At 25.7% G+C, this 27,467-nt stretch overlaps 2 protein-coding genes across 2 annotated transcripts; both read right to left on the bottom strand.

Annotated features, from left to right (window-relative positions):
- Positions 1-139: 139 nt before the first annotated feature.
- Positions 140-4,402, bottom strand: GO595_003265 (dynein heavy chain 1, axonemal; the record flags this gene model as incomplete). Its single annotated transcript, XM_067916266.1, has 2 exons — positions 140-2,046; positions 2,569-4,402. The coding sequence occupies 2 exons, from the start codon at positions 4,400-4,402 to the stop codon at positions 140-142; spliced, it is 3,741 nt and encodes a 1,246-aa protein (XP_067777066.1).
- Positions 4,403-5,826: 1,424 nt separating this feature from the next.
- On the bottom strand, positions 5,827-8,575 carry GO595_003264 (Dynein heavy chain family protein; the record flags this gene model as incomplete). The annotated part of the gene is made up of 2 exons (XM_067916265.1): positions 5,827-5,868; positions 6,698-8,575. 2 exons carry the CDS (start codon positions 8,573-8,575, stop codon positions 5,827-5,829), a joined length of 1,920 nt encoding a protein of 639 aa, XP_067777065.1.
- Positions 8,576-27,467: the final 18,892 nt, after the last annotated feature.

Below are 27,467 nucleotides of genomic sequence, written 5' to 3'. Positions count from 1 at the left end.
AAGTGAAATTTCTGTGTATCGGTTGGAGTTGCAAAAAAGAACATCTTTTTGATCGTTCTTAAATAGAAATTTTAATGCAAATTACGGTTGCTATCTACTCAGAATTTTAAATAGTTTACACACAAGTCTATTTTTTATTTTACCGCGGTAATGAGCATAACAATGCTACACCTCTCTTAATCCAAAATTCTTCATCATTATCTATTGGCAATTCTACTGTTAATACATAATTTGAAGAATGTCCTGTAGTTGTTAGCACGCCTTTTCTTGTTCCAACTTTATAAACTGGACATCTATAAACACCAGAAGTTGGGCTTGTTCTATTTTGCACAGGCTTTAACCAAATCACTGGCATTTCCATTGTTTGTTGTCTTTGAGGAGGATCAATTAATTTTTTCTCTTTTACATTATAACATGCCGCTTCCAAATATAGCCCATAAATATATACACCATCTGCAGGAGGCTTAAGTATTCTTTGATAATTTTTATCAAGAATTTGGAAATCGAATGATACTTCATCAATTGGAATTTTATATTTTCGTGCAAAATTTTGTTTCGTTCCAGTTAAAAATGCTTGTGGAAAGAAAAATCCGCTTATCCAAAACGCTTTCGGCTGACCAAAGTCAATCCAATCTTTTAAGAATCTGATTCTTTCATTCAAATCATTAAACCACGAGTTCAATGGCTTTAGTGATGGGTATGAAATTGCTTGCCAGCTCGAAGGCACTGAGTTTTGATCCAACGAAATTGACATTTCTTCAATTTCATTAGTAAATACGATTAAACCTTTCATAGCTTTTATTAACAATTTCAAAGAAGATTTGATTAATTTAAGGAGCTCATTATAACGCACTGCTTCTTGTTGCAAAACAGTGTTCATTGACTCTTCATAAACAGATGGATATTTTTGATTAATAATTTTTAAGTCAAGTTGTTGAGGAACTTTTCTTAGTAAAGAATTAACTAATTGTATCATAGAATTGTTAGAATCTTTCCGTAATGAAATTCCATGAGGTAATGTCAATAAGATGTCATTTAGTATACCAAAAGAAAGTGTTTGTTTTAATGTTAAATCAGCATTTTGATTTAATCCAAATAATTCAGGTGAGTCGTTTATCGGATATTTAGAAATTTCGTTAAGATATTCTTGTAAATTAGAAGGTGGAGGTGTAGTATAACCAGGAGCTATAGTATAACCTTCATCTAATACTTCTGGCTTATAAAAATCTTTACAAATTGTTAATAATGTCCTACGATCTAAATCATCAGTAACTCTCCCTCCATAGTTGATTTCACTTGTCAGAAAACACAAAGTTTTGAATGGAATTTCATCGTTCTTATCCAAATTCGTTAGAAATAAATTTAATTGTTTTCTGCAAATATCTAAATCACCTTTAGTCCATTCATAATAATTATTCCAACCTAATGAACCATATTTACGTCGGCCTAAAAGTACTGCATGTAGAAAACATAAACTATAAAATATGGATTTAAATTCATTCTCTCGTGGACATTGTTTCAGTATTTTCTGTCCATAATTTATGAATAGTTCTTTCAAAGTCGATTTTAAGCCTTGTGGAGGTTCAGTAGTAATTTTAATACCATTTTGTAATATCGAAATAGGAAACTGTGAAGAAGGCATTGATGTCAACCATAGCCTAAAGTCAGGGTGTACTTCATGAAGGTTTTGTATAATTTCTTCAAGTTTTGACATCCATGAAATAGCCAAATGACAATTCTGTAAAAGTATCCAAAATCCTTCAGTTTTTCCAAACTCGATCAATTCTGAAGCTTTTTCACCTTGGCCTTGACCCAATGAGATAATTCTTAATTTTTCCAAATATCCTTGTTGAGCGGCAAAATTTTGTATATCTTGAGCAGGGTCAGTTCCACTATTTAATATGAAGATAATTGGGACCAAAGGCCCGGAATCTTGAAATGCGTTATTTATATCGATTGGTTCTGACTCAAGGAATTCGTCACCTAATTCCTCTTTAATTACTTGAATAAATCCATCAATTAAAGAATCAGGTCTTAATACTCTAGCTATACATAATCTTCGATAAATATTTAATTTTGAATCGAATTTTCCGCCGATTTTATCAGTAAAAATATTTTTAATTTGTTGAACATATTTAAAGTTATTTATAATATAATCATTAAAACCATTTAAACCTTTCAAATGAGAAAGATGAAACAATTCTGCCCACATCGAATCCGATATTTTCCCTATTTGTTTATTTGGAGGAATTTCTTCATTAGTATCAGTTGTACCTGTTAATAAATATTTCCATTCGTTATTATTAATTTTATTATTTTGTAAAGCAATTCGAATTGATATTAAAAATGCGAACATTAATTGATGCTTATTAAACAATGAATTCGATATATTCTTAAACACTTTAAGTGTAATGAAATCTATTAAACTTTTTAATCTTTCTTTTAATGTATTCGAACGTGGCGCTTGTGATATTAACTTTGATATTAATTGTGTATACCAACTTAATGAATATTGATACATTGGTTCGATATGACATAAGTCGATAATACAGAAATATAATAAACTACTTCGAATAGCTACAGATGTATATTCTTTACGACTTAAATCGATTTGTTTTTCAGTTTCTTCTGATTGATTCATTTGTTCACATAATACTTTATAAGTTTTATTCGATTCAGATAATGTATCAATTAGTTGGACATCATCAAGTATATCACCACTTGATTCTTGTAATAATCGTAAAATCGTGTTTTGGATTTCTAATACTTGTCTTTTCATTGTTGCATTACTTATAACTAATTGTTCTTTTTCTTTCTCTAAATTCGATTTCTCTTTAGCAACAACTAAAGCTAATAATTGATCAGTTAATGCGTTTTGTGTTATAGTAAAGTTAATTAATGTAACTTTTGCTAATGTTTCTGGTGAAAATATAGGATTTGGATTTGTAGTTATCATGAAAAGTTTAAAGTTTTGATTTAATGAAATCGAATGTTCGATTTTAATTTGTGATGGTTTATCATATATATTTATCATTAATAAAGGATCTAAAACGGGATCAATTTCTTCATCAATTCCTTCGATTAAAACTATTTTACCAAATTGAATTGCATTTTCTAATGATCGAATAAATGATTTTTCTTTAGTTCTTAATATTACTAAATTAGAATAAATATTTTTTAGAAATGTTGACGCTTGATTTTGTGGATCAATAATTAAAGGCCATCGATAACATTCAGTTAATATTATCGCGTTTTCAATACTTAAATCATCTCTAGGTAAAGACTTTAAATTCCATTGTAATATATTTAATGGATCACCTAAAATCTTTGATATTGTTGCATTTTGAGTTCTTTTAATTCCTAAATTATTTAATTCTTTTGACCATAAATCAATGATTTTATTACGGAAATCATTTGTAAATGGACCAAGATATGCAACGGAAGCAGCGGATATTAATATATCTCCATCTAATTTATCTTTTTGTTGTTCAAGATCTAACAACATATTTTTCCAATTTTCTCGTTCAGTTTCTAAAGAAGTTGTTAAAATTCCTGCACGTTCAAGTCTTAATTTACATTTTGATTTTTTGTCTTTTAATTCTTGAAGTTTTTTATCCGATTCTTCATGTTTTTGGATTAATGATTGAATATTATCTTCGATTTCTTTAAGTTGACTTTTAACTTCTTCAACAGCTTTTAATGCTTCTTGATAATTTTCTTCAGCAATTTTTAGTTTTTGTCGTTTAGGTTCAACAATTATATTTACATCATGATATAGTTTTAATGCATGTACCCACATACATAAAGCAGTTGCAGCTTGAGATTTCTTTTCCATTACTTGAGGATCAAATTCAGGATCTTCTAAAATAGGCAATAACTTATGAATCTTTTCTTCACTTATTTTATCTTTGTTTATCGAAGTCCATTCTTTTACACGTAATAAAAATCGAGGATCAGCTAAAATTACTTTTGCTGGTTCCCAATAATCATCGACACGAGTTCCAGGTATAGGTCCTGGAATTCTTTTCGGAGGTTCATCAAATATTATACATAAAGCAGTTGCTATTAATTTCATTGAAGTAGTTTGGACTGATGCACCACGTAATTCGGCTACTTGACTTCTAGATAATGTATCTAATGCAGCTAATGCTTTTTCAAGTTGTGGCATTACTTTATCTAAATCTGCTTGTGCATCAGCTTTTAATTGTTGCGCTAATTCTGATTGTTCTTCTGCTTCTTTTGTAGCTTTTGATACTTTTTCTTGTGTTATTGATGCTCGACGTTGATCTTCAACTAATTCTGCTAATGTTTTCTTAGTGTCTTCTTTCATTTGTTCAAGTATAGGTTGCATTTCATGAATATTCTTTTCTAATATTATAATTTCTTCACTTGCTTCAGTCATTTTTTGTAAACCTGTCGATATAGTTAATGAAGTTTTTTCATGTTTATTTTTAATATTATAACCTAAATATTTAATTAGATTTAAAAATGATAAAAATGTTGAAGGTGTTACATAATTTCTTCTTTTCATTTCATTAAAGAATTTTGTACAATATTCATTAACTATTATATGAGCTTTAGCACAAAATGAAGAAAATTCATTTCCAATAATTTGCGTTGCTACAATTTGTAATGCTTCATAAGGCCATTCAGAAAACCAATCAATAGTACAACAAGAAATCAATGAAGGAAACATTCGAACTCTTCTTCTAAAAGTAGAACCGATTGGAGACAACACAATCATTATATGTAAATAACGTTTAACTTGTGAAATAAATAAATTATAAATCGAAGAACGAGTCGGAATTATACCAAGAGATTTTGCTAAATTAGAAGTTTCATTAATAATTTTCTCGATATCTTCATCATCAAATAAAGAAGGAGGATCACCAGAATTTAATAAACAATTAATATCTTCGAAGAATGATTCATCAATTAATTGAGTTTCTGATATCAAAAAAACAGTTTCTTTCTTATTTAACCCACAAGAAAATAACAAATTCTTTAAATCATTTTTCCATTCTGTTCTAGAATAAGTACGTGTAACTTCAGGTTGAAATAAGTTTATACCACAAATATAAGTCGCTAATTTAGTTAATGATTGTCTACCACTACCTCCAACACCTAATAATAATCCATTTCGACCTGGTTCTCTAATAATTCTACAAATTCTTGCTAAATGTTGAATAGCTTCAGAGAATAAACATAAATCTAATTTAATGGAATGTGAAGAATTATAATCTTCTAAATGACTTTTACATATTTGTGTAAATTTCTCTATATCTATAACTTGTTGATATTTCTTAGTATCATCAATACCAAAATCAGCATAAATTAATGGTTCTATAGATGATAATTGAAAATGTCGAATATTAAATGTTTCATATAAAGATCTTTTTAATAATCGCATAAACCATTCTCTATTTTCATCATTAATTAATCGATCATGATATATACGTATAGATTCATGAAACCAAATCCTTAAAATATTATTTTTCTCTGTTAATTGACTTTGATCAATTGAAGTAATTCCATGAATTAATTGAGAAATATCTCTTAAATTAAATGTATAATGTACACATGAAGGCGTTGGTAATAATTTTTCACAAATAGTTTGATACATACTAATCGATACATTTATAAGTGGTTCAATAATATCATTCGAAACTCCATTAAAATATTTTGTTAATATAGTTGTAAATATTAATTTCATTGATTCTTTCGATACTTCTGGAAATATAATTTGATGAAAATGTCTTAAAAATCGTTGCGATGGCGTTTGTTCTGGTCCTTCTGGATTTCTCATTAAACCAATTAATTGAACATCTATAAATTGTTTAAATGTTCGTTTCTTTCGATCATACCAACCTTTTTGTGAAAGAAATTGTCTAAGTAATTCTATTGGTGGCTGTGCGCCGAATTTTTCTTTTCTTGGCATATTAATATCATCGACAAGTATAATAGCTTGATAACCTATAGATGGACCACAAATATTTTGAGATCTTCGATCGAATTTACTATCGATGAAATCTTGAATATTATTAGCAGTAGTTTGAGCAGAAAAAGTCAAAAGATTTGAAATGATTTTTGTTTCATTTTCTAAATATTTTTTTAATGTTATTGTTTTACCTGATCCTGTAACGCCACTAATTAAAATAGGAATATCATTTTTAATTAATTTATTAATTATCCATATATGACGTGTAGTTTCTATAGTTGGAACAATGATTTCTGATGTTGTTTGTATATCAATATTTTTATCAATTATATCATTCCATTTAACCCATTTCTTTTCAGCATAACAATAATCATAAACTGTTTCTTCTGTTGGAAAATTCATTTCATTCTTTAGAATTAATTTCCGAAAAATCTCATCAAACTTTTGTCGATCAGAAGTATTAATAATTGAACCAATTGACCAAATAATAGAAAATATTATATATGGTTCTATTGATTGAAGATTTTTTTCTTCTTTAATTAAACAATTTAATAATCGTAAAAAGTTATTAAACATTGAATATTCATGATAAGGTAAACAATGTTTAAAATCTTTTTTAATATTATTAATTAATGGAATTATTAAATTTTGAAATGCGTTAATCATTTGTGGCTCTAAAATATCTTTTTGATTTTCATGATTTAATATCCATGAATATAAAAGACTTTCATAATCATTATCTTTTAATTCGATATATACCATTCCACATCTTGAAACAGTTGCAGGTGAAGCAAACTTTAAATCTTCGACTTCAAAAAACATAGAAATTCTTGGAGTCAAAGGAATTACTTCACTTGAAGAAAGACAAAGTTTTTTATTATCATCTAAAACAGTATTTAAATTTTCGATCCATAAAGCATCGACAGGTCCATCTAAAATTATCCAATATCTAATTGGAGGAGGTTGATGAGAAGCAAAACGTACTGCTTCAGCTAATAAACCATCAGTCCAATCATGACTATGTATATCAAAATCTCCATAAAGTTGACCTAATGTAATTGATTTTGGATTAATAATTTTAGTTTTAACAGGATAATAATTATTTTGATTATCTTCATATAAAATATTTAATGCATTAGCTAATATTTCATAACATGTAGTCTTACCACAACCTGCAGGTCCTACAAGCATTACACCATGTCTAACAGTAATAGTTTCGAATAATTCAATAGCTTTTTGTATATTTGTATCTTTTAATTTCTTAATTTCACATGATTTCTTTAATGCATTAATTAATAAATCATAATCTAAAGTCTTTTCTTTAACATCAGGAAACAAATCAGATATAATATTATTAAATAAAGGCAAATCCTTTCTAGTAAACTTAGGCACATTTACATCTTTTAAAGCTCTTAATATAATTAAAGGTTCTTCCATAGTTAAATCTCTTTGCTTTAAATTACCGGCAGTATTAATCACAGTTTTAACAGCTCTCATACCAAAATCATAATGAGATTGATTTGAAAGTTGTTCAGAAGAAAGTCTAAATGTCGTAGTAATCTTTAATGCTAATTGTTTTGATTGTTCAAATCCATAAGAATATAATAAAATTTCAGCTATCATTGAATAATCAGGTACCATCATAGCTACAGGCCTAAATAAAGCCTTTAAATTATCTGGTAATTCTGTTCGACCTGCATAACCAGGATTCATTGTAATAAATATTGCACATGTTGGATTTAATCGAACTTCTCTTCCTTCAAATGAGAAATGATGTTTATGTAATTGTATTGCGTTTTGAATAGTTGCGATTTGTTGTGCTATAACACTTAATACTTCAATATCAATTCGATTAAATTCATCAAAACATGCCCATGCACCACATGAAGATAAGCCAGTAAAGAATGTTCCCATTTGTAAGTAATCTAATCCTTCACTACAATTAAAGACGACACATTGTTTCGCTACAACTTTCGATAAATCTTTAGTTGTTTCAGTTTTACCAGTGCCTGCAGGACCTTGAGGTGCACCTCCCATTTGCATATCTAAAGCAGTTAATAATGTTAAATAACATCTATCTGTTAATGGGGTAATAACTAATCGAGAAGTACTTCCTAAATATTCATAACCATAATTAAATTGTGCATTAACCATTTGAATGTATACTAAACCATCAATAAAATATTGTCGTAATTGTGATATCCATTCAAATTGATCAATTCGTTCAACTTTTTGTTCTTTAAGTTGTAATAAAATATCTCTATTATGCATCTCCATTACTATTAATGATGATATTGAAGTTCTTTGTATTGATGTTAATTCTAATGTTGTCATTTTAGCTAAATCGATTAATTGTTGTTGTACTATTTCATGATATTTATCTAATGTTTGTTCTCGAATTGCTCGTTCTGTTTCTAATGTCCAAATTATTTGGAATACTGTTACAAGTACTTGTGAAGGCCATTCATAAATCCAATCAGTTCTTTTCTTTTTAGGATAATCTTCGATCGATTGTTCAATTATTTTTTGTAATGTATTCCGCATTTCTGATTCGACTCCTAACATCCAATGTTCTACAGCGCCAGTAAGTTTTGTAGGTGTTTTAAATGGTACAACTTCACCTTCAATTGATATCATTTCAGTTATATAATCAGAGTTATTAAATGTAATTGAACCAATACTATTAAAACATCGTTTAAGATATGGTTGAACAGCTGAAGGTTCTGTAGTTTGTGATAATATTTTTAGTAACTCTTCGTTAGATAAGAAATAAAACCTTGGAAATGCTGTTCGTTTAGCTTCTAAATATTCAATTAAAGCATGTTCAATATGTTCGAATTCTTTTAATGTTTGTTTAAAGAATTCAATTAATTTTTGATCATTACAAAACTGGAAAACTTTTTCAGTTTCTTCTGCTTTAATTAAACAATTATTCCATGATTCAGATAATTGTTGGAATTTTATACCTTCTGAAGGTAATTGATGACATATATCTTTAGATGAAAATATTGGCGCAAGATATAAATATTTAGCTTGACAATCAAGCCATTTTTCAATGACTTTTAATATTGTTTGTAAACCATTTTGATAATTTTGGATTTCTTGTTCAAATGGTTCTTTATAAGGAGAAAATATTATTGATTGTAAAGATACCATATTTTCATCGATTTGATCAATAATATCATTCGGTTCTACTAATATTAACCAATCAGTTTCACGATATTTATGAATTTTTAATTTCATATTTTCCCAAATATTTTTAATTTTTTCTAATGATATTCGTATGTTATATTCATTAGAAGCAGAAATTGAAATGTTTGTTGCTTCTGTTAAATGATCTTGGAAATTCATATCAATAGTATCTTGTAAAGAAATTGTTTGATTTAATGTAATATCAGTTCCTATAATTTCTTTTAATTGTTCCCAATGTTTTTCAATCATTCCAGGGTTTAACATAATACCAAAAATAGGTAAATATTTACGAAATGAATCCATTTCAGCTTTAGTATCTTCTCCAATTTTTAATATTTCTTTATCTTTAATTATTTTACAAGATTTGGTTAATTGTTGTTGTAAATAAGCAAATTGTGATTCAACTTCAGATGCAGAAAATTGTATTAATGGATTTTTCTTCCATTTTTCAATGGATATTTTCCATGTACTAATTGCTTCCCAAAACATTTTATAAGATTTAAATAAATCTAATGAATATAATAATGAATAATCAGTGATTTCTTCGCCACAAAGTTTTTCTCTCATATTATATAATGAAGCCTTTTGAATAGCTTCGTCTAATTTGGATTGTATTGATTTAATACGTGAAACATATGATACATGTTGATTAATATCATTAAATGTATAAACACTTTCAATTGACGTAATAATTGATGATATTTGTGAACTTAAAACCATTTTATCACATTGTAATTCTTTTTGTAATTTAATTAAACTGTTTTCTAAACTCTTTGATACTTCAGAAGATTTATTTAATATTCGTTTTTCAAACCCAATAAGTTCCCATCTTAAATTATCTTGTTCATCAGTTACTGTCACAAACATTTCTTCAACAGTATCTAAATATAATAAAGTTTGATAAAGTTGATCTTTTATATTTTTTAAATTAATTTCTAAATCATTAATAAATTCTTTTTGAGAAAAAAGTGATTCAATTGTTTTAGGTTCTTCAAATAATTTGTTCCAAATTTTTTCATATTTTTCTTTGATTTCTTTCATTTCATCAAATGAAATTGATAATAAAAGTTGAACTAATGCAATTTTTCGTTCATTTAATCTTTCTTGTAAAGTTTTTCGAACTACATTCATATCAAGTTGAAACAATCCTAGATTTACTTTAAATGGGAATAATAAATGAACATCTTTTTGTTGTTCTAATATTTCGGAAATTGATTTTTTAATTTGACTTAAATCAGCTTTATTTTTCCTTAAATTATTTGCAAATTCTTCAGCAGTTCCTTTGATTAAATCATCAAATACATTTAATGTTGATATATATTCATTTAATTTGGTTGTTGAATATTCAAACATTTCTTTAAAAAATGATTTTAAGTCATTAACACATTTTGATTCCATATTTGGTAATAAATATATTGGTGTTGGTGTCCATATCATAGCTTTTAATACTGAAGTTTCAATTTTTTGGAAATCTTCAAACGCAGTAATTGAATATTCGATTTCTTCATTAATTGCATTAATGAAATGTTCTAATTTTGGTTGTATCTCTATTTTATCATCAATTATTTCAAGATATATTATAAAAATCGGATCATTTTGTGAATTATTTTTATAATTATTGATAACTTCTTTATAATTTATTACATCTATTTTTATTGGATTTCTTTCTTGTATATATTCTTTATATTTAATAATACTATTTTCTATAAAACTTACTAAATGTGATTGAATTATTTGATTACAAAGTCCTATAAATCGACCAAATGGTGATTTAAGATATATATTTTTATTAAACTCAGTTAATGAATATGTTAATTTTATATTCCGTATAACATCTAAAATAATTGTTGATACTTGTGATATAAATTTAACTCTAACTTTGGATATCATTGTTTTTTCATAATTCCTTTGATGTTTTTGCCATTGTTCAAGTGTTAATGATTGTGGACATATAGTATTAAATAAACATGAATTAAATATATCTAAACACCATGAAACTATAATTGGTATTGCATTTACAAACCATGTATTTGTGAATAAATGAACATTTTCAATGTTTTTAATTTTGGTATTAATTGATGTCGATATGTTAATTTCAGGTGTTGGTATTTCTTCAATTAAACCTGGTAATCGTGGAAGAGGTAATGATAATCCTTTATAAAGTGTCGGATTAGTTAATATTCGATTGTTAAAGATGATCGAATTTGTTATAATTTGAATTTGTAAATTTATTTCGTCAAGAAGTTTTTGGGAAAAATCATAATTAGGACCATTTTTCATAAAGGTTTTATACTTTGGTGACGTTGTAACTGAATTTAAAAGTTTTTGTCTGTCGTTATTCGTTAAGGAATGAAGATCATCGCGTGGAATATTCTTCACATATAACCAATATCGAAACCATGATTCTTCTAAACTGCGGATTTGAAATGCTCGCTCAATACGGTCAACAAAATAATAAGGATCATCAAATGGAAAAAGAACAAATAATGGTGATAATTTGGTTGATCGATTATCTTTGTAGACAATTGAATAAACTCCTGATTTTTTGTGATATTCGATTTTCAAAACATCTTCAAATGTAACTCGTGATTTATGGAATCGAAAAGCTTTTGCAGATTGATTCTTAAAATCCTTTTTTAATTTTTGAAGACATTTTTTTGGATGCAAAAGCTGAAGCGTTGTGTCATCAAAATAGTTGATATCAATAAAAGATGGGAAATTTGTATTTGTATTCCATAAATGTGGTTTTAGATCAAAATCAATTCCTCTTCTTTTCAATTCCTCAATTACATTTATTTGTTTCCCCTTGTATGGGGTCCAAAGGTAAATGGTTTCTGGAGGAATTGGCTCTATTAAAAATATTCCTAATGATTTAAAATCTGGAATGGAATGATGCAATTCTTCTGAAAAAGGATTTACATAATTACGCTTATTTACATTTGCTTTTTCTGTTTCATTCTTTTTATTATCATTATCAAACGTTGAAAGGAGGAATGTTTTGTTCATTTTTCTTGTAACGTTTTTTTTGGCTATTTTGGACACCAAAAGAAAATGGGAGAACCTTTTATAGAAATCCCAATTTACAAGAAAAATAAGAATGAATATAAACTGCGATGGGAACCAAAAGAAGAATATAACGAAGAGGGCATCCAAGATTTTCTCGATGAAAGTTTTACCCAATATAAAAATTTCACAGATACGGTTTTACATGCATTTAAAACAATTATAAAGCAGTACCACTCACCATACATTGAAGTTACAGCTGATGACCTTTTATCTTTTTGTAACGGTATGCCATATTTCAAGAAATTTGAAGGAGTTCGTGAAATAGTAATTTCCCCATATTATCTTAAAAAAACTCAAAGGGCCCTCGATGGGTATTGCACTAAAACGAAAAACTCTACTTACCAATACCGAATTCCATCCCAGCAAGATTAACAAAAATCTTTCCAATTTGAAAAAAGGAAGTAAAATGCAAAAGCGTCACAAAAAAATTGTCTTTTTTTCATACATACAAATAAAAAGTAATGTAATTTTGATTTTGATGCGATCCATTTTTCTCAATCAATTATTGATATTTTAAAATTTTTACGCACATTAATCTTTAACTTAATATATTTTAAGTTGATATTCAATGGGAAAATCTATTTTTGCAAAATTATTAATTTTTCAAAGCTAAAATTTATTCATTATTTTAGTAAAATATTTCTAAGTATTTAGTAAACATCGATTTCAATGTCACTTGTGTTATGTCTTCACGCAAATATCAGATTGTTGTAATGCACTTAGTACACATTTTCGATTTTTTAAAAAAGCAAATCATTCTCATTTTATGGATTACCAGAATGAATATGGTTTATTCTGTAAAATCAATGATAAATTTTTGAATTTTTTTGTTTTTGATTTTAAATGAAATTTTTCTTGTGAAAACACTTTTTTCTGTATCACAAACGTAGTATTAGTCCAATATCCATTATTTGATAAAATAAAAAGTTGTTCACTTTATTTATTTAAAAAATTTAATACTGCAAATAACTTTATTCCAATATCTAAAGTAATTTTGTGTATTGCTGTATTTATTGTATCAATTCGTATTATAGAATTTTCCACATCAAAATAAAATTCAAATATTAATTAATTTATTTATTTATTATTATTTTTCTTATTTTCTTACAACATCATTTCAAATTTTTGATAATACTCCAAAGACATTTACGATTACAACTTCTAATGGTTTTTCATCATTGGTTGAGAATAGTGTTGAAGTACGCAATGTTATCATGAATATCACTGATAGAGTTTTTACGAATTTTGGAAAATGGTTTCTGTAGATTTGCGATATCAGAAATTCAGTAAAAACATTTTGTTGCATGGCATTTCATCAATGTTCAAACTATTCATTTCCTTATTATTATTTTGAATTATTAAAAATTGATAAGAAAATAACATCAATTGGAACTGGCGTATTGATTGGGAAAAATTACAAAATGTTTTTATTGGAGAAAATGTGAAAACGATTGGTGATGAAGCACTTTCCTATTTCCGAAATAAAAAATTCTTGAGTGTATAGAATGGTGAGATTTACAATATTGCACTAAATTAATAATTTGAAATCATTTAAAAAAAAATAGTTGTATTAAATGTTGAGATAAACATCAAATGAATATGTAAGTTGTATTGAATGGATAAATAATTTCCAAATTCTCAGAAGAATTGTCCATTGGATATGCAAAAGCAAGTGATTGATGTTTTGTGATGCCCAATCTGTTTTGAATTAATTTTAACGGTTAATTATCAGTCCTAGGACTGAACATTGTTGAAATTAGACTGATGCTTGAAACATTTGTTTTATTTGTTATAAAAAATAAATAAACGTCCTGGATACTTTTTGATTTATTTACGTGACGACTTTTTGTGAAGGAGGACCTCATTGCAGCGGTTATGTAGCATTCAAAAAGTCGATTTCATCAAAAAGTGGTAATTTATGAAGTTTACGATTTATTAACGTTACAAAAAGACGATAAGTATTCAATCTGTTCCTTCAAGTTCAGCTGAACAAGCACATGCCTAATGATGATACTATCATAAACACAGGAGGTAAAAATTTGAGTCGTTTATCAACCTGCTTAAAATTTCTAACTGAGCTTGAGAAAACTATATTCGGTTTAACCGAAGAAAACTTCCAGACATCAGCTAAAAAAGTATTGGGATTTTTTGATTCAAATTTTCCAGAGACATTTAATATTATTATATGTAACATAGTTTATAAAAGCAATTTCATCACGAAAGCATGTCTTCGATATTTACTTAAATTTTTTAAAAACACTTCAAACAAAAGAAGAAGAAATTAATCAAAATATCATTAAAATAATTTCAATTTTTATCAAACGTATATCTACGACGAACACACAAGAATCATATTATTTACTCGAGAAACTAATTGAACAAAATTTAATTGATAAAAATATTACCAAAAATATTCATTCAAAATATTTTTCTCATTATAAAGCAAAAGAAGAAAATCAAAATCAAACACACATAGCATTTGGGCTTAATAGAAATGATCCAATAGAAAAATACTTTTTAGATCATTATGAAGAACTATCAAAGAATGATTTTTCACTTCATAAGCAATTAATTGAAGAAGGAGTTAATCCAAAAGAAATTGCAAAAATCATTCGAAATGATGAAATAGAAAAACTTCAAGAAATGTCATCACAAACAAATTTTAATTTTAATCAAACAATTGAACCATCACTTTATGAAAGATGTTCATTTATTAATCAAAATAATGTTACATTAATTGATTATGCAGCATTTTTTGGATCAGTTAAATGTTTTAAATATTTACTTATTAATAATGCAAAATTAGAAAATACAGGTAAATATGCAATTGCAGGTGGAAATGTAGAAATCATTCATTTATGTGAACAAAATCATTCAACATTCGAAGATGCATATGAAACAGCAATTGAGTTTCATCAAAATGATATCTTTAAATATTTTTATGAGAATAAATCAGAAAAAACACAATCAGTGCGGAAAACAGATGAAGATAAAACTAAATATTTGATAAGTTTTTGTATTCAAAAAGATAATTATGAAATTTTAACATTTTTAGAAGAAAAAGGAATTGATGTTAGTGCTGATAATATAAATGAATCAGCAAGAAATGGAAATTTATATCTTGTTAAATGTTTCCTTCAAAATAATCGAATTCCAAAAAATATTTTGCCATTTTCATCAAAATCAGGAAATGTTGAACTTGTGAAATATATTTTAGATAAAGAAGGAATTGATGTTAATTCTAGAATTATCCATTTTAATGATTTGGAATATGTTTTAATAATTTGATATATGTTTTAATAATTTGATATATGTTTTAATAATTTTATATATGTTTTAATAATTTGTAATATGTTTTAATAATTTAGAATATGTTTTAATAATTTGGAATATGTTTTAATAATTTGAAATATGTTTTAATAATTTGATATATGTTTTAATAATTTGAAACAGCACTTCATATAGCAGTTAAAAATAATAATATAGAAATAGTAAAATTACTTTTAGATAAAGGAATTGATGTTAATGCAAAAACTATTCATTTGAATAATTTAAAATGTGTTTTAATAATTTGATATATGTTTTAATAATTTTATATATGTTTTAATAATTTGTAATATGTTTTAATAATTTGAAATATGTTTTAATAATTTGAAACAGCACTTCATATAGCAGTCAGAAATAATAATATAGAAATCGTAAAATTACTTTTAGATAAAGAAGGAATTGATGTTAATGCAACAAATATTCATTTTAATAATTTTATATATGTTTTAATAATTTGAAATATGTTTTAATAATTTTATATATGTTTTAATAATTTTATATATGTTTTAATAATTTAAAATATGTTTTAATAATTTGAAACAGCACTTCATATAGCAGTTAGAAATAATAATATAGAAATCGTAAAATTACTTTTAGATAAAGAAGGAATTGATGTTAATGCAAAAAATATTCATATGAATAATTTGGAATATGTTTTAATAATTTGTAATATGTTTTAATAATTTGGGATTTATTTTAATAATATTTTACTGCAATTCAAATTGCACAACAAAACAGTTACACAGAAATCGTAAATTTACTTCGAATTCACGATATTCATTATAACATTTTACCTAATACCAAATATAATCATAAATCAAAATGTAAATACATAAATACGATAATATTATAAAATGCATTATAAGAAAAAATCCGACAAGAAAAGTATTGGCAACAACATGACAAAGATCATGCATGAGTTTTTTTTTATAATGAACGCTTTAACTATTAAATTAAACTAAATTGATAATTTTGGCTAATCTTTTTCGCCATGATCGGCAAATTCAAAAAGTGAAAATTGAGATAAAAGTTCTATTTTAACGGTTATAAAAACCTGAATTATCTTGAAGGAAATAAGTGAAAGTAAAGGTGCATCTCTTATTAACTAATGCAAAAAAATTAAATAATTGGTTCATTCAATTAAATAATGATTATGTGATGATTCATTAAGAATAATAATGTTAAATATTTGATTTATTAGGTGGAATGTGTGGATGGATTGTTCCAAACAAAACGAATGCGTTTTTGATACTTTTCTTTTATTGTTCTTTTTGTTTCAATTTTCTCTTCTTCATATGTTCTGCTATTTCATTCAGTCCATATGATTCATCACTTTCTTGTCATCATTTTTCACTTTTAATTTTTCTTCGGCACTTCTTTCAAAATACATGTTACATCTTTTGTCGAATTCGACGTTCTTTATCTAAATTCTTTATTTGTTTCATTATTTACAGTACAATTTCACGTAGATCATTTAAATCATGTGCATCTTCTTCATATCCATTTCGATGTCACTTTTATCGAAACTTTGCGTTTCATCTGTTTTATTATTTCCACATCTTAAATTTTCATTAACTCCTTTACGTGCATTATGTAAAAGTCTTTCTTCATTAAGTTGGAAATATTATGTAACTTTCTATATACAAAGCATTGATGTACATTTATTTATTAATTTATGACCTTTGTCTTTAATTTCCCAATTTGTCTTTTTACTAAAGCCAATTCCAAAGTATTATCATATTACCAACTTGGGAAGATTAAACAAATTTCGGTGGTCGAGAAATTAATATTTTCAAAAATTTCAACGCACGATGAAAAAATTTAGGATCTCGGATTAGAATCAGCATCATTAATGGGCAGCAAAATACACCAAAAGCAAACAACAACAACAAATCAGAAATCTCAAAACGAATGGGAAACATTTACAACGCTCAAAGACAAAATTTTTGGTTACCTATTTAAATATATGTAATTTTGCTCAATCATCATATTTTATTATCAGCAAATTTTGTAAAGAATATCCAACGTCTTATGATATCATTAAAAGCACAATGATATATATACATCTTTTCTGATTAATAGTAATAATTTTAATATATATTTGAGGTTATTACAAGAAATTGAAAACTATGAAGAAAATAATAAAATCAACTCAAAAATAATAAATTTATTTTCTCAATTTCTACTTAAAGAAAACACATAAGAATCATTTTTTTTATTTTCTGAATTACATGAATGAGTATAATTTACTTGAATCAAAAATCATTCAAATTATATGTAAACTATTTTTTGTTCATATTAATAAAGATAAATTAGATAAATATTTATCAAGAAAATATTGCTTATAAGGAACTATCAAAGAATGATTTTTCACTTCATAAGCAATTAATTGAAGAAGGAGTTAATCCAAAAGAAATTGCAAAAATCATTCGAAATGATGAAATAGAAAAACTTCAAGAAATGTCATCACAAACAAATTTTAATTTTAATCAAACAATTGAACCATCACTTTATGAAAGATGTTCATTTATTAATCAAAATAATGTTACATTAATTGATTATGCAGCATTTTTTGGATCAGTTAAATGTTTTAAATATTTACTTATTAATAATGCAAAAATTGTGTAAAAAAGGCGGGGAATTTCCAGGGGTTTTTGGAAATGTGATATAAAAAATCGTCCTGACCATTCATCAACAAATGTTGAAGCAACAAATGTTGAAGCAACAAATGTTGAATTCCCCGGGGTGTTATATATTTTCGTTTTTAATCTCAACTTTCAGTGCAACTCATTAAATCATTTGGTCTCTATCATTTGTGATTTCGTACACCTAATTTATACATACATATATTTTATCATTTTATCCATCACATTTAGGCTTTCATATACACACATAGTTTCATCATTTAATAATTACTATCTCATTTTATCTCTATCTTTCAAACATCTGTGATTCACTTAATCATTTTTTGCATTTTTGTCTATTTTGTTTATTTTTTAGTATGCATATAATAGGTTTTGTGTTTTTAAAAATTTAGTTATATGTATTTGTGGTTTGACTTTCTTGATTTATTACTTCAGTTCTTGAATATAAATCCAATGATTTTTCATTCATTCGATTCTATCGTTGGAAATGCATCCAGTTTATTAAAAATTATCTTTTGCTAAAATGTACATTCTTTTTCCCATCCAATATTATTTTGCTGTTATTCTTTCAACATATATGTGAATTTAAATATTTTATAATGTAATTTAAAATACAATAATGAATGGAAATGAAGTATATATTCTAATAAACATACAAACATATGATAAACAACAAATTATGGAAATGAAGTATAACATTTTACCTAATATCAAATATAATCACAAATCAAAATATAAATACATAAATACAATAATATTATAAAATGCATTATAAGATCATGCATGAGTATTACTTTTTTTTGACATTTTAATTTGAATAGTTTTAACAAAAGCAAATTGTCGCTATTTTCTTATTGAGTGACAAATGATTTTTTTGAATATATATATATATATATATCCCGCCCTATTTCGATCAAAAGCGCTTTTAGAAAATATTTTTTTACCGGTTTTTGTAACCAGTTTTAAACTTTTTCGTAAACGTCTCGAAAATGACGGAATAAATAAAAAATAACTTTTGATATAATACATCATAATTTTATTAATAAAAATATATTATATATATTGATTCAACTTCTCTTTCAGTGTATTAAAACCAGATTCCAGTTCTTGCTGCAGTGGCACAAAATCAGTATGCTCGCATACCCATTTCGCATGCATTTTCAATCCTTTTTCATTCACTTCCAAAAACTCATGAAAAGCAGCTTTTAACTTTTCCACGTATTTATCATTTTCATTTTTCTTTTCCAAAAACTTTGTTCGTTCCGAATTTTTATCTTTTTTCAAGAACACTTCAGCCATTTTCGAAGGTCCCTCATTAACTTGTACTAATAAAGACCCATGAATTAATTGTTGAATTTGTTGTACATCATTTCTTTCGATAGCATTTCTTAACATTGTAATTCTTTCTCTAAGCTGCCGATAGGACACTCTTATCGGCTGTATTACGGTTGTTCTGATTTTCTCTGAATCTATTTTCTGAGTTTTGAGGACATATGGCATTTTAAATTTCAATGGGATGATCGTTTTCAATAGCATTTGCTGTTCAATATTTCCTTGATTTTTGTTAGATTCGCCTTGAATAAACGGCGTATCGTAGCTAAAGTATGACAAATTATGACATTGTTCAAACAGAGTATGTCTTTTTTTCTGTTCTTCTTTCTTCAAGTAAGGATTTATGAAAGTAATTTGGATATAACCTTTTGAAGGATTTAATTTTTCGATGTTTACTGTACTACTTTCTTTAATTAATTCGATATTTTCTTCGCCGAATTTTAATGAGTATAAATTTTTGATTCTTGAAGAAAACTCGTATAAATGTGTTAACTTTTTCTCTCTATAAACAAATGTTTGATTATTATTCTTCTTAAATATTTCACCGAAAAACGTAACTTTGAAATAATGACCAAAAAGTCGATCTTCATTTGTTGGTATTAGTGATAATGAGTTTAATACTTCTGATTCGGTCAAAATTATTTCTCGTAAAGTATTAAACGAACGATATTTTTCCAACAAAGGCCATAAATGGTCAATTAAAAACAATGCGATTTCATAAATTCCAGTGTCACGACAACGATTAATAATTTTAGTTAATAAGTTAACTAATGAATATATGTTAAACATTTGAGAATCACAAAAACAATTTATGTTTGGGATGTCATTCCATATAATATCAGGACAAATTGCATCATTCGAAATCACTGAACAAATGTCTTTAAATTGTAATGCTGTATGTTTATCATATTTCCATAATTCGCCTTTAAGTTTCTTTAATCGAACTAAATACTCAAAAATGATTGATGCTTGAAGTATTAATACTTGAATTTCTTCTTCATAGTATTCATTGCTTTGATGATATTGTGCAAGTTCTGTTAAACATTCGAGTTGTGAATCGGGAGATGTTTTTAATATGAAACTTTTCTTGTATAATAAATATGCGTATTTTTCAGATGTTAAATTTTCTTCATTTAATTTGTTTAAGATTTTATATATTTTTTCACATTGTTTTTTGACGTTTTTGTTTGTGATTAATAATAAATTTTGGAAATTTTCATGATGAAATAATGATAATGTACGTGAAAAAATAATATTACATCGATTATTGTTTTTATATAATTTATAATCAGTTTCAAATAATTGATTAATGAATTTATTACTTTCAGGTTCATATTTAAGTTGTTGAATTAAAACAAATAGAATTTTAGGTAATACGGGACAACATTGTGTAAATAATAAATCAATTCGTGACTTAGCTATATCACATAATAAATTAATTATAGGATATATACAATCTATAGATGTATTAATACTTAATAAATGATAAATTATTTTTGTGATTTGTGAAAAATGACTTAATTCGGGATTCAATGGATTATAGAAAAGTGTATTTTGTAAATTTTTTTCAATTTTATTAATTTCATTTAATATATTTAAAATATGTATAATACTTAAATGAGTTGAATAAAATATTTCGTTTTTAACTTTTTCTTTGGTGAAATCAGAAGTAATATTATTATTAGAAGCAGAATAACGATATTTAACAATAAAAGAACGTGAGTTATTTAAAGAATTTCTTTTATTTAAATTCATGAATGAATTTTCGATATCTTTAAAGTTAATACTTGAATGCAATGAATTTCCTTCTTTGTTATTTTTAGGTTTCAATCTAATTTTATCTAATAAAAAATTTAATGAATTAAAGAATTCTTTTTTATTAGCATTTTCCCACCATTTCTTAAATGAGTTTATATCAATATGTAAAATAATATAACAAAAGAATATTAATATTTGTTTATTCTCATTATTATTAATGAAAGGTATTATCGAAATTGGATTTAATGAAGTTAATACATCAATTAAATTATCACAAATTATTTTTGTTATTTCTTTATCTGTTTCAAATGTCGAACAAATACATAACAAAACATTAAAAATCTTTTGAAGTGGCATTGACACCGAATTATCTTCATTAATTGTCGAACGTTTTGTTATGTTTAAAATAATTTCTTTTATTAATGGATTAAATAACATATTACTCACAAATAATTTCGGATGTAATACATTCGTTAAGAAATCAATGATTACAATATGTTCATTTGGTGTTTCACCAAATGCGTTTATATATAAAAATATACATTTTAATGATAATGAATAAAATCCAATATCGAATAATAACAATATGAATTTAGCATAAGATTCCGTAGCTTTTTTAGCATATATTAAACCAGTTCTACATAATGGTATTATAGATTTATCCCAAATGTTTATAAATTCCATTAAATCATTTGAAAAGTTTTTATCTTTTGTAATTATTATCGATTTAATAATCAACAAAAAGAAAAACTCAGTATAATATAAGTCATATCTTTCAGAACTATTAACTTCATGTGATGTTTCTATTTGTTGAATCCAACCTTTAAATATCGAATGATGAAATTCAACTTTATGATCTTTCGGATTAATTAATGAATAATAATTAACGAAACTTAATAAAAATTGTTCGAAATCGGAATAAATTGGAATAACTTTTGTAGTTATGATTAAAAATGAGTTAAACACTTCAAATGGATATTTAATTATATTCGATAACAATAAATCAATTATTTGGAATAAGTTTTGTGTTATTATTTCAGGTTGAATTCTTTCGAATATATTAAAATCGATTTCTTCATTAGAATTTGTGAAAAACTTATTTAAAAATCCACTGTTAACTACAAGTGAACTATCAAAGTTAACATTAAAATATATTTTACTTAAATTTGATTCATTATTACCATTATTAATGATATTATTATTAAACTCAATGTTTGAATTATAAAATCCATTCTTTAGAAACTTTCCTTCTTCATTAAATAAAGGTATTGATGATGTACCTATTAATTGTGGTACAGTTTTCTCATTATTAATATCTTTCGGAAATGGAATAGTATAAAAATCAAAAACTATAAATGAATTAACTTCAATTAATGGTGGTATAAATATGTTAAATACATTGTTAAAGATTGGATGTTTAATATTAAATGAACAAATTGTTTTCGATGTTTCATTTAATTCTTTTTTATATGTGTCATGAATGATTTTAAGCTTGTTCTTGTTTACTTGATATGATACTTCAACATATACATTTTTTATTTGATTGTTTGGTATTTTTAACTTCGCTTCATAAATTGTTAAATATAATGAATGACGAAATCGTAATGATGGCTCATTATCAATTGGTAATAATGATGGTAAAAAAGTAAATCCATCATTAATAAGCGTATACTGGTTAATGACATTCTTTATACTTGATTTAATCTTGATTTTGATGTTAAATGTCATGTTCTTATTAGATGTTGAATTCTTAATATACGAATCTAATTGGTCAAAATTAAAAGAATCATTTAGAGCTATTGGTGTTGGTAAACTTAACCCGTCTGGTGATGCTACAATGTCTAAAATCGGCGCATAAGTCCATGCAAAAACCGAAAAAGTGTCACTGTTATGAGGCCAAGAAAATTTTAATGATTTAAGAGCCTCATTTGTGTTAGTGTTGTTACTCTTTTCATAATAAGAATTACATGCTGTTCCATTCTTTGGTTGCGTAACACGTTTTAGGAAAACAACAAGATAACATGTCTTATTTATTGTTCGATAATGAAAAGCAGCTTTATGATTAGGAAAAACTTTGAGACTTTGACTTTCAAAAAATGGAATGGTTTGGTTTGGTATGAAATTCCATGGATGAGTTAAAATTTTTCCATCGGAGATAATAAATGAAGAACATAATATTGGTTCAATAAAATTGAAACCTGTTTCAAACTCTACAAGATCAGCTGTAAAAATTTGCATGTCTTTAAGTTTGAGTCGTTCAGGTACATCAAAAGTGGTATTTTGTTTTAATAATTCTTTATCGCCAGATATATAACTTATTGCTGGGAAACAATTTGATGTATCATGATTTGCATGATCTGATTTTTCGTTGAAACTCGTCTTTGTGATCACTGCTGGTAATTGAGGAAATTGAATTGGTTGATTTTCATTCGAAGAAAACGTAAGAGAAACACAATCATCTGAAAAAAGATGAACAATTTCGTTGTCTGTGTAATAATTTGAATTGAGAAATTCTTCAACATTTGGAAGATTTAATGGATTTGATTCATTTTTAACTCCTTCAATAATTGGAATATTCCATGATAGTTTCTTTGATGATGGGTTGTTTTGAAGCCAATCTGATATTTCTGTGTCTATCTTGTTGTTGTCTTGGCTTTCCATTTCTTGCTTTTGGGAAACCGTTTATTTCGAAGAAAAATTTTTTCATGTTAATTTTATTAATAAAAACTATAAATAGCATTTATAATCTAATTTCAGTCAGAAATATTTGTTCTTTAACGATGTAAAATAAAAGATAATATTGAGAAGAATAAAGAAAAAAGAGGTTGTCCAAGTGAAGTGAAAAACTGATGCTTAAGCGTACAAAAAATTTAAATTTCTCAGCATCTGTTAAATAGAATACTAAATAATTATAAATGCAATTAATACCTCGCTTAGTGTTCTTCAATTGCCAAATATTCTAAAAAATTGTGGTCATTTAGCAAATCAATAAGTTGCTCAATGCACACAGAGTGTCGATAGATTTCCCTTCTATATAATTTTTTTAACTTTGAAAATATATTTCGAATATATTGTTAATATTAAAAATTCATTTTCAAATATAAAATCCAAATTGAAAAGAAGATAATGGTATTTTAACGCATATATTCTTTGAATTTTCAAAAGATGCCCCCAGAATTGTTAGGTTTATATAGGTGCACCTGTGATGGTTTTATGTCTTTAAACGTCCTCTAAACGTCTACAAAGAAAAAAAATCACAAACGTTATACCCTTGTAGACAAAAGATAAAATTCGTTTTTTATTGGAATTTGAGTTAACCTTCATGAAGTATTTACTGATTTCTAGGTTATATTAGTGTATTTTATATATAAAAATTTAATCAGCTGACTAAAAAATCTGTTCGAAAATAAATCGAATAGAATAAGTCTCCAAATGTAAACGGTCATGTGTTAACGGGTTTATGAAGAGAACGTTTGCCCACGAAACTCACAGTTCGCCGGCGGGCAAAATTTCAAAAAATGTAAAAATATTAACCACCCTAATCCAAATAGTTAAACATATTTTCTAAAATTTCAAAAGACAGATTTTTGAATTAGGCATTAGCTACTGAGATATGAATTAAAAATTTCTTGATAAAGAGAAGGAAAAAAAACTCTCTCATGAAATTTTACCATTTAAACATTATAAATCATACTATAATGTAATGATCGTTCAACCTGGTTTGATGACTTAAACCCAATTTTTTAACGAGTTATGATCGCGATCAAAATTCAGAAATAATTTTTTTGTATAATCAAATTTCGTGGGCTCAAGGAGAAGCTATAGGTACTACCAAATCGAGTATGTAAAATGGTACAGGAAATAACCTATTAAGGTAATATTTCCAATTTTTGTTGTTTTATTAATGATATTTTCATTAATTTTCATTAATTTTCATTCCTTCTTTTTCGAAATATGTAAAAATATCATGATTAAAATATGAAACACATTTTTCTCCGAATTCTTTTAATTGATTAATATCTTGTAATTTTATTTTCATAAAGATATTTAAAGATATCATTTTGATGAAACTCAATTGCTGTTTCATATGCATCTTCGAATGTTGAATGATTTTGTTCACATAAATGAATGATTTCTACATTTCCACCTGCAATTGCATATTTACCTGTATTTTCTAATTTTGCATTATTAATAAGTAAATATTTAAAACATTTAACTGATCCAAAAAATGCTGCATAATCAATTAATGTAACATTATTTTGATTAATAAATGAACATCTTTCATAAAGTGATGGTTCAATTGTTTGATTAAAATTAAAATTTGTTTGTGATGACATTTCTTGAAGTTTTTCTATTTCATCATTTCGAATGATTTTTGCAATTTCTTTTGGATTAACTCCTTCTTCAATTAATTGCTTATGAAGTGAAAAATCATTCTTTGATAGTTCCTTATAAGCAATATTTTCTTGATAAATATTTATCTAATTTATCTTTATTAATATGAACAAAAAATAGTTTACATATAATTTGAATGATTTTTGATTCAAGTAAATTATACTCATTCATGTAATTCAGAAAATAAAAAAAATGATTCTTATGTGTTTTCTTTAAGTAGAAATTGAGAAAATAAATTTATTATTTTTGAGTTGATTTTATTATTTTCTTCATAGTTTTCAATTTCTTGTAATAACCTCAAATATATATTAAAATTATTACTATTAATCAGAAAAGATGTATATATATCATTGTGCTTTTAATGATATCATAAGACGTTGGATATTCTTTACAAAATTTGCTGATAATAAAATATGATGATTGAGCAAAATTACATATATTTAAATAGGTAACCAAAAATTTTGTCTTTGAGCGTTGTAAATGTTTCCCATTCGTTTTGAGATTTCTGATTTGTTGTTGTTGTTTGCTTTTGGTGTATTTTGCTGCCCATTAATGATGCTGATTCTAATCCGAGATCCTAAATTTTTTCATCGTGCGTTGAAATTTTTGAAAATATTAATTTCTCGACCACCGAAATTTGTTTAATCTTCCCAAGTTGGTAATATGATAATACTTTGGGATTGGCTTTAGTAGAAAGACAAATTGGGAAATTAAAGACAAAGGTCATAAATTAATAAATAAATGTACATCAATGCTTTGTATATAGAAAGTTACATAATATTTCCAACTTAATGAAGAAAGACTTTTACATAATGCACGTAAAGGAGTTAATGAAAATTTAAGATATGGGAAATAATAAAACAGATGAAACGCAAAGTTTCGATAAAAGTGACATCGAAATGGATATGAAGAAGATGCACATGATTTAAATGATCTACGTGAAATTGTACTGTAAATAATGAAACAAATAAAGAATTTAGATAAAGAACGTCGAATTCGACAAAAGATGTAACATGTATTTTGAAAGAAGTGCCGAAGAAAAATTAAAAGTGAAAAATGATGACAAAGAAAGTGATGAATCATATGGACTGAATGAAAATAGCAGAACATATGAAGAAGAGAAAATTGAAACAAAAAGAACAATAAAAGAAAAGTATCAAAAACGCATTCGTTTTGTTTGGAACAATCCATCCACACATTCCACCTAATAAATCAAATATTTAACATTATTATTCTTAATGAATCATCACATAATCATTATTTAATTGAATGAACCAATTATTTAATTTTTTGCATTAGTTAATAAGAGATGCACCTTTACTTTCACTTATTTCCTTCAAGATAATTCAGGTTTTTATAACCGTTAAAATAGAACTTTTATCTCAATTTTCACTTTTTGAATTTGCCGATCATGGCGAAAAAGATTAGCCAAAATTATCAATTTAGTTTAATTTAATAGTTAAAGCGTTCATTATAAAAAAAACTCATGCATGATCTTTGTCATGTTGTTGCCAATACTTTTCTTGTCGGATTTTTTCTTATAATGCATTTTATAATATTATCGTATTTATGTATTTACATTTTGATTTATGATTATATTTGGTATTAGGTAAAATGTTATAATGAATATCGTGAATTTGATGATTATCATATGTTTGTATGTTTATATCAAATTTGTTTTGATACTTTTCTTTCGATTGTTTTTTGCCAACATTTGATCTTCGAGTTGATTTTGATTATTAGAATATATACTTCATTTCCATTCATTATTGAAGATGAAGAAGATTTTGATTGAGAATTTTTGTTTATATTTT

Source organism: Histomonas meleagridis (genome assembly GCF_020186115.1).
Source record: "Histomonas meleagridis strain 2922-C6/04-10x chromosome Unknown contig_20, whole genome shotgun sequence".
NCBI lineage: Eukaryota > Parabasalia > Tritrichomonadida > Dientamoebidae > Histomonas > Histomonas meleagridis.
Note: the sequence above shows the minus strand (reverse complement) of the source record. Positions and strands in the feature narration are given on the sequence as shown.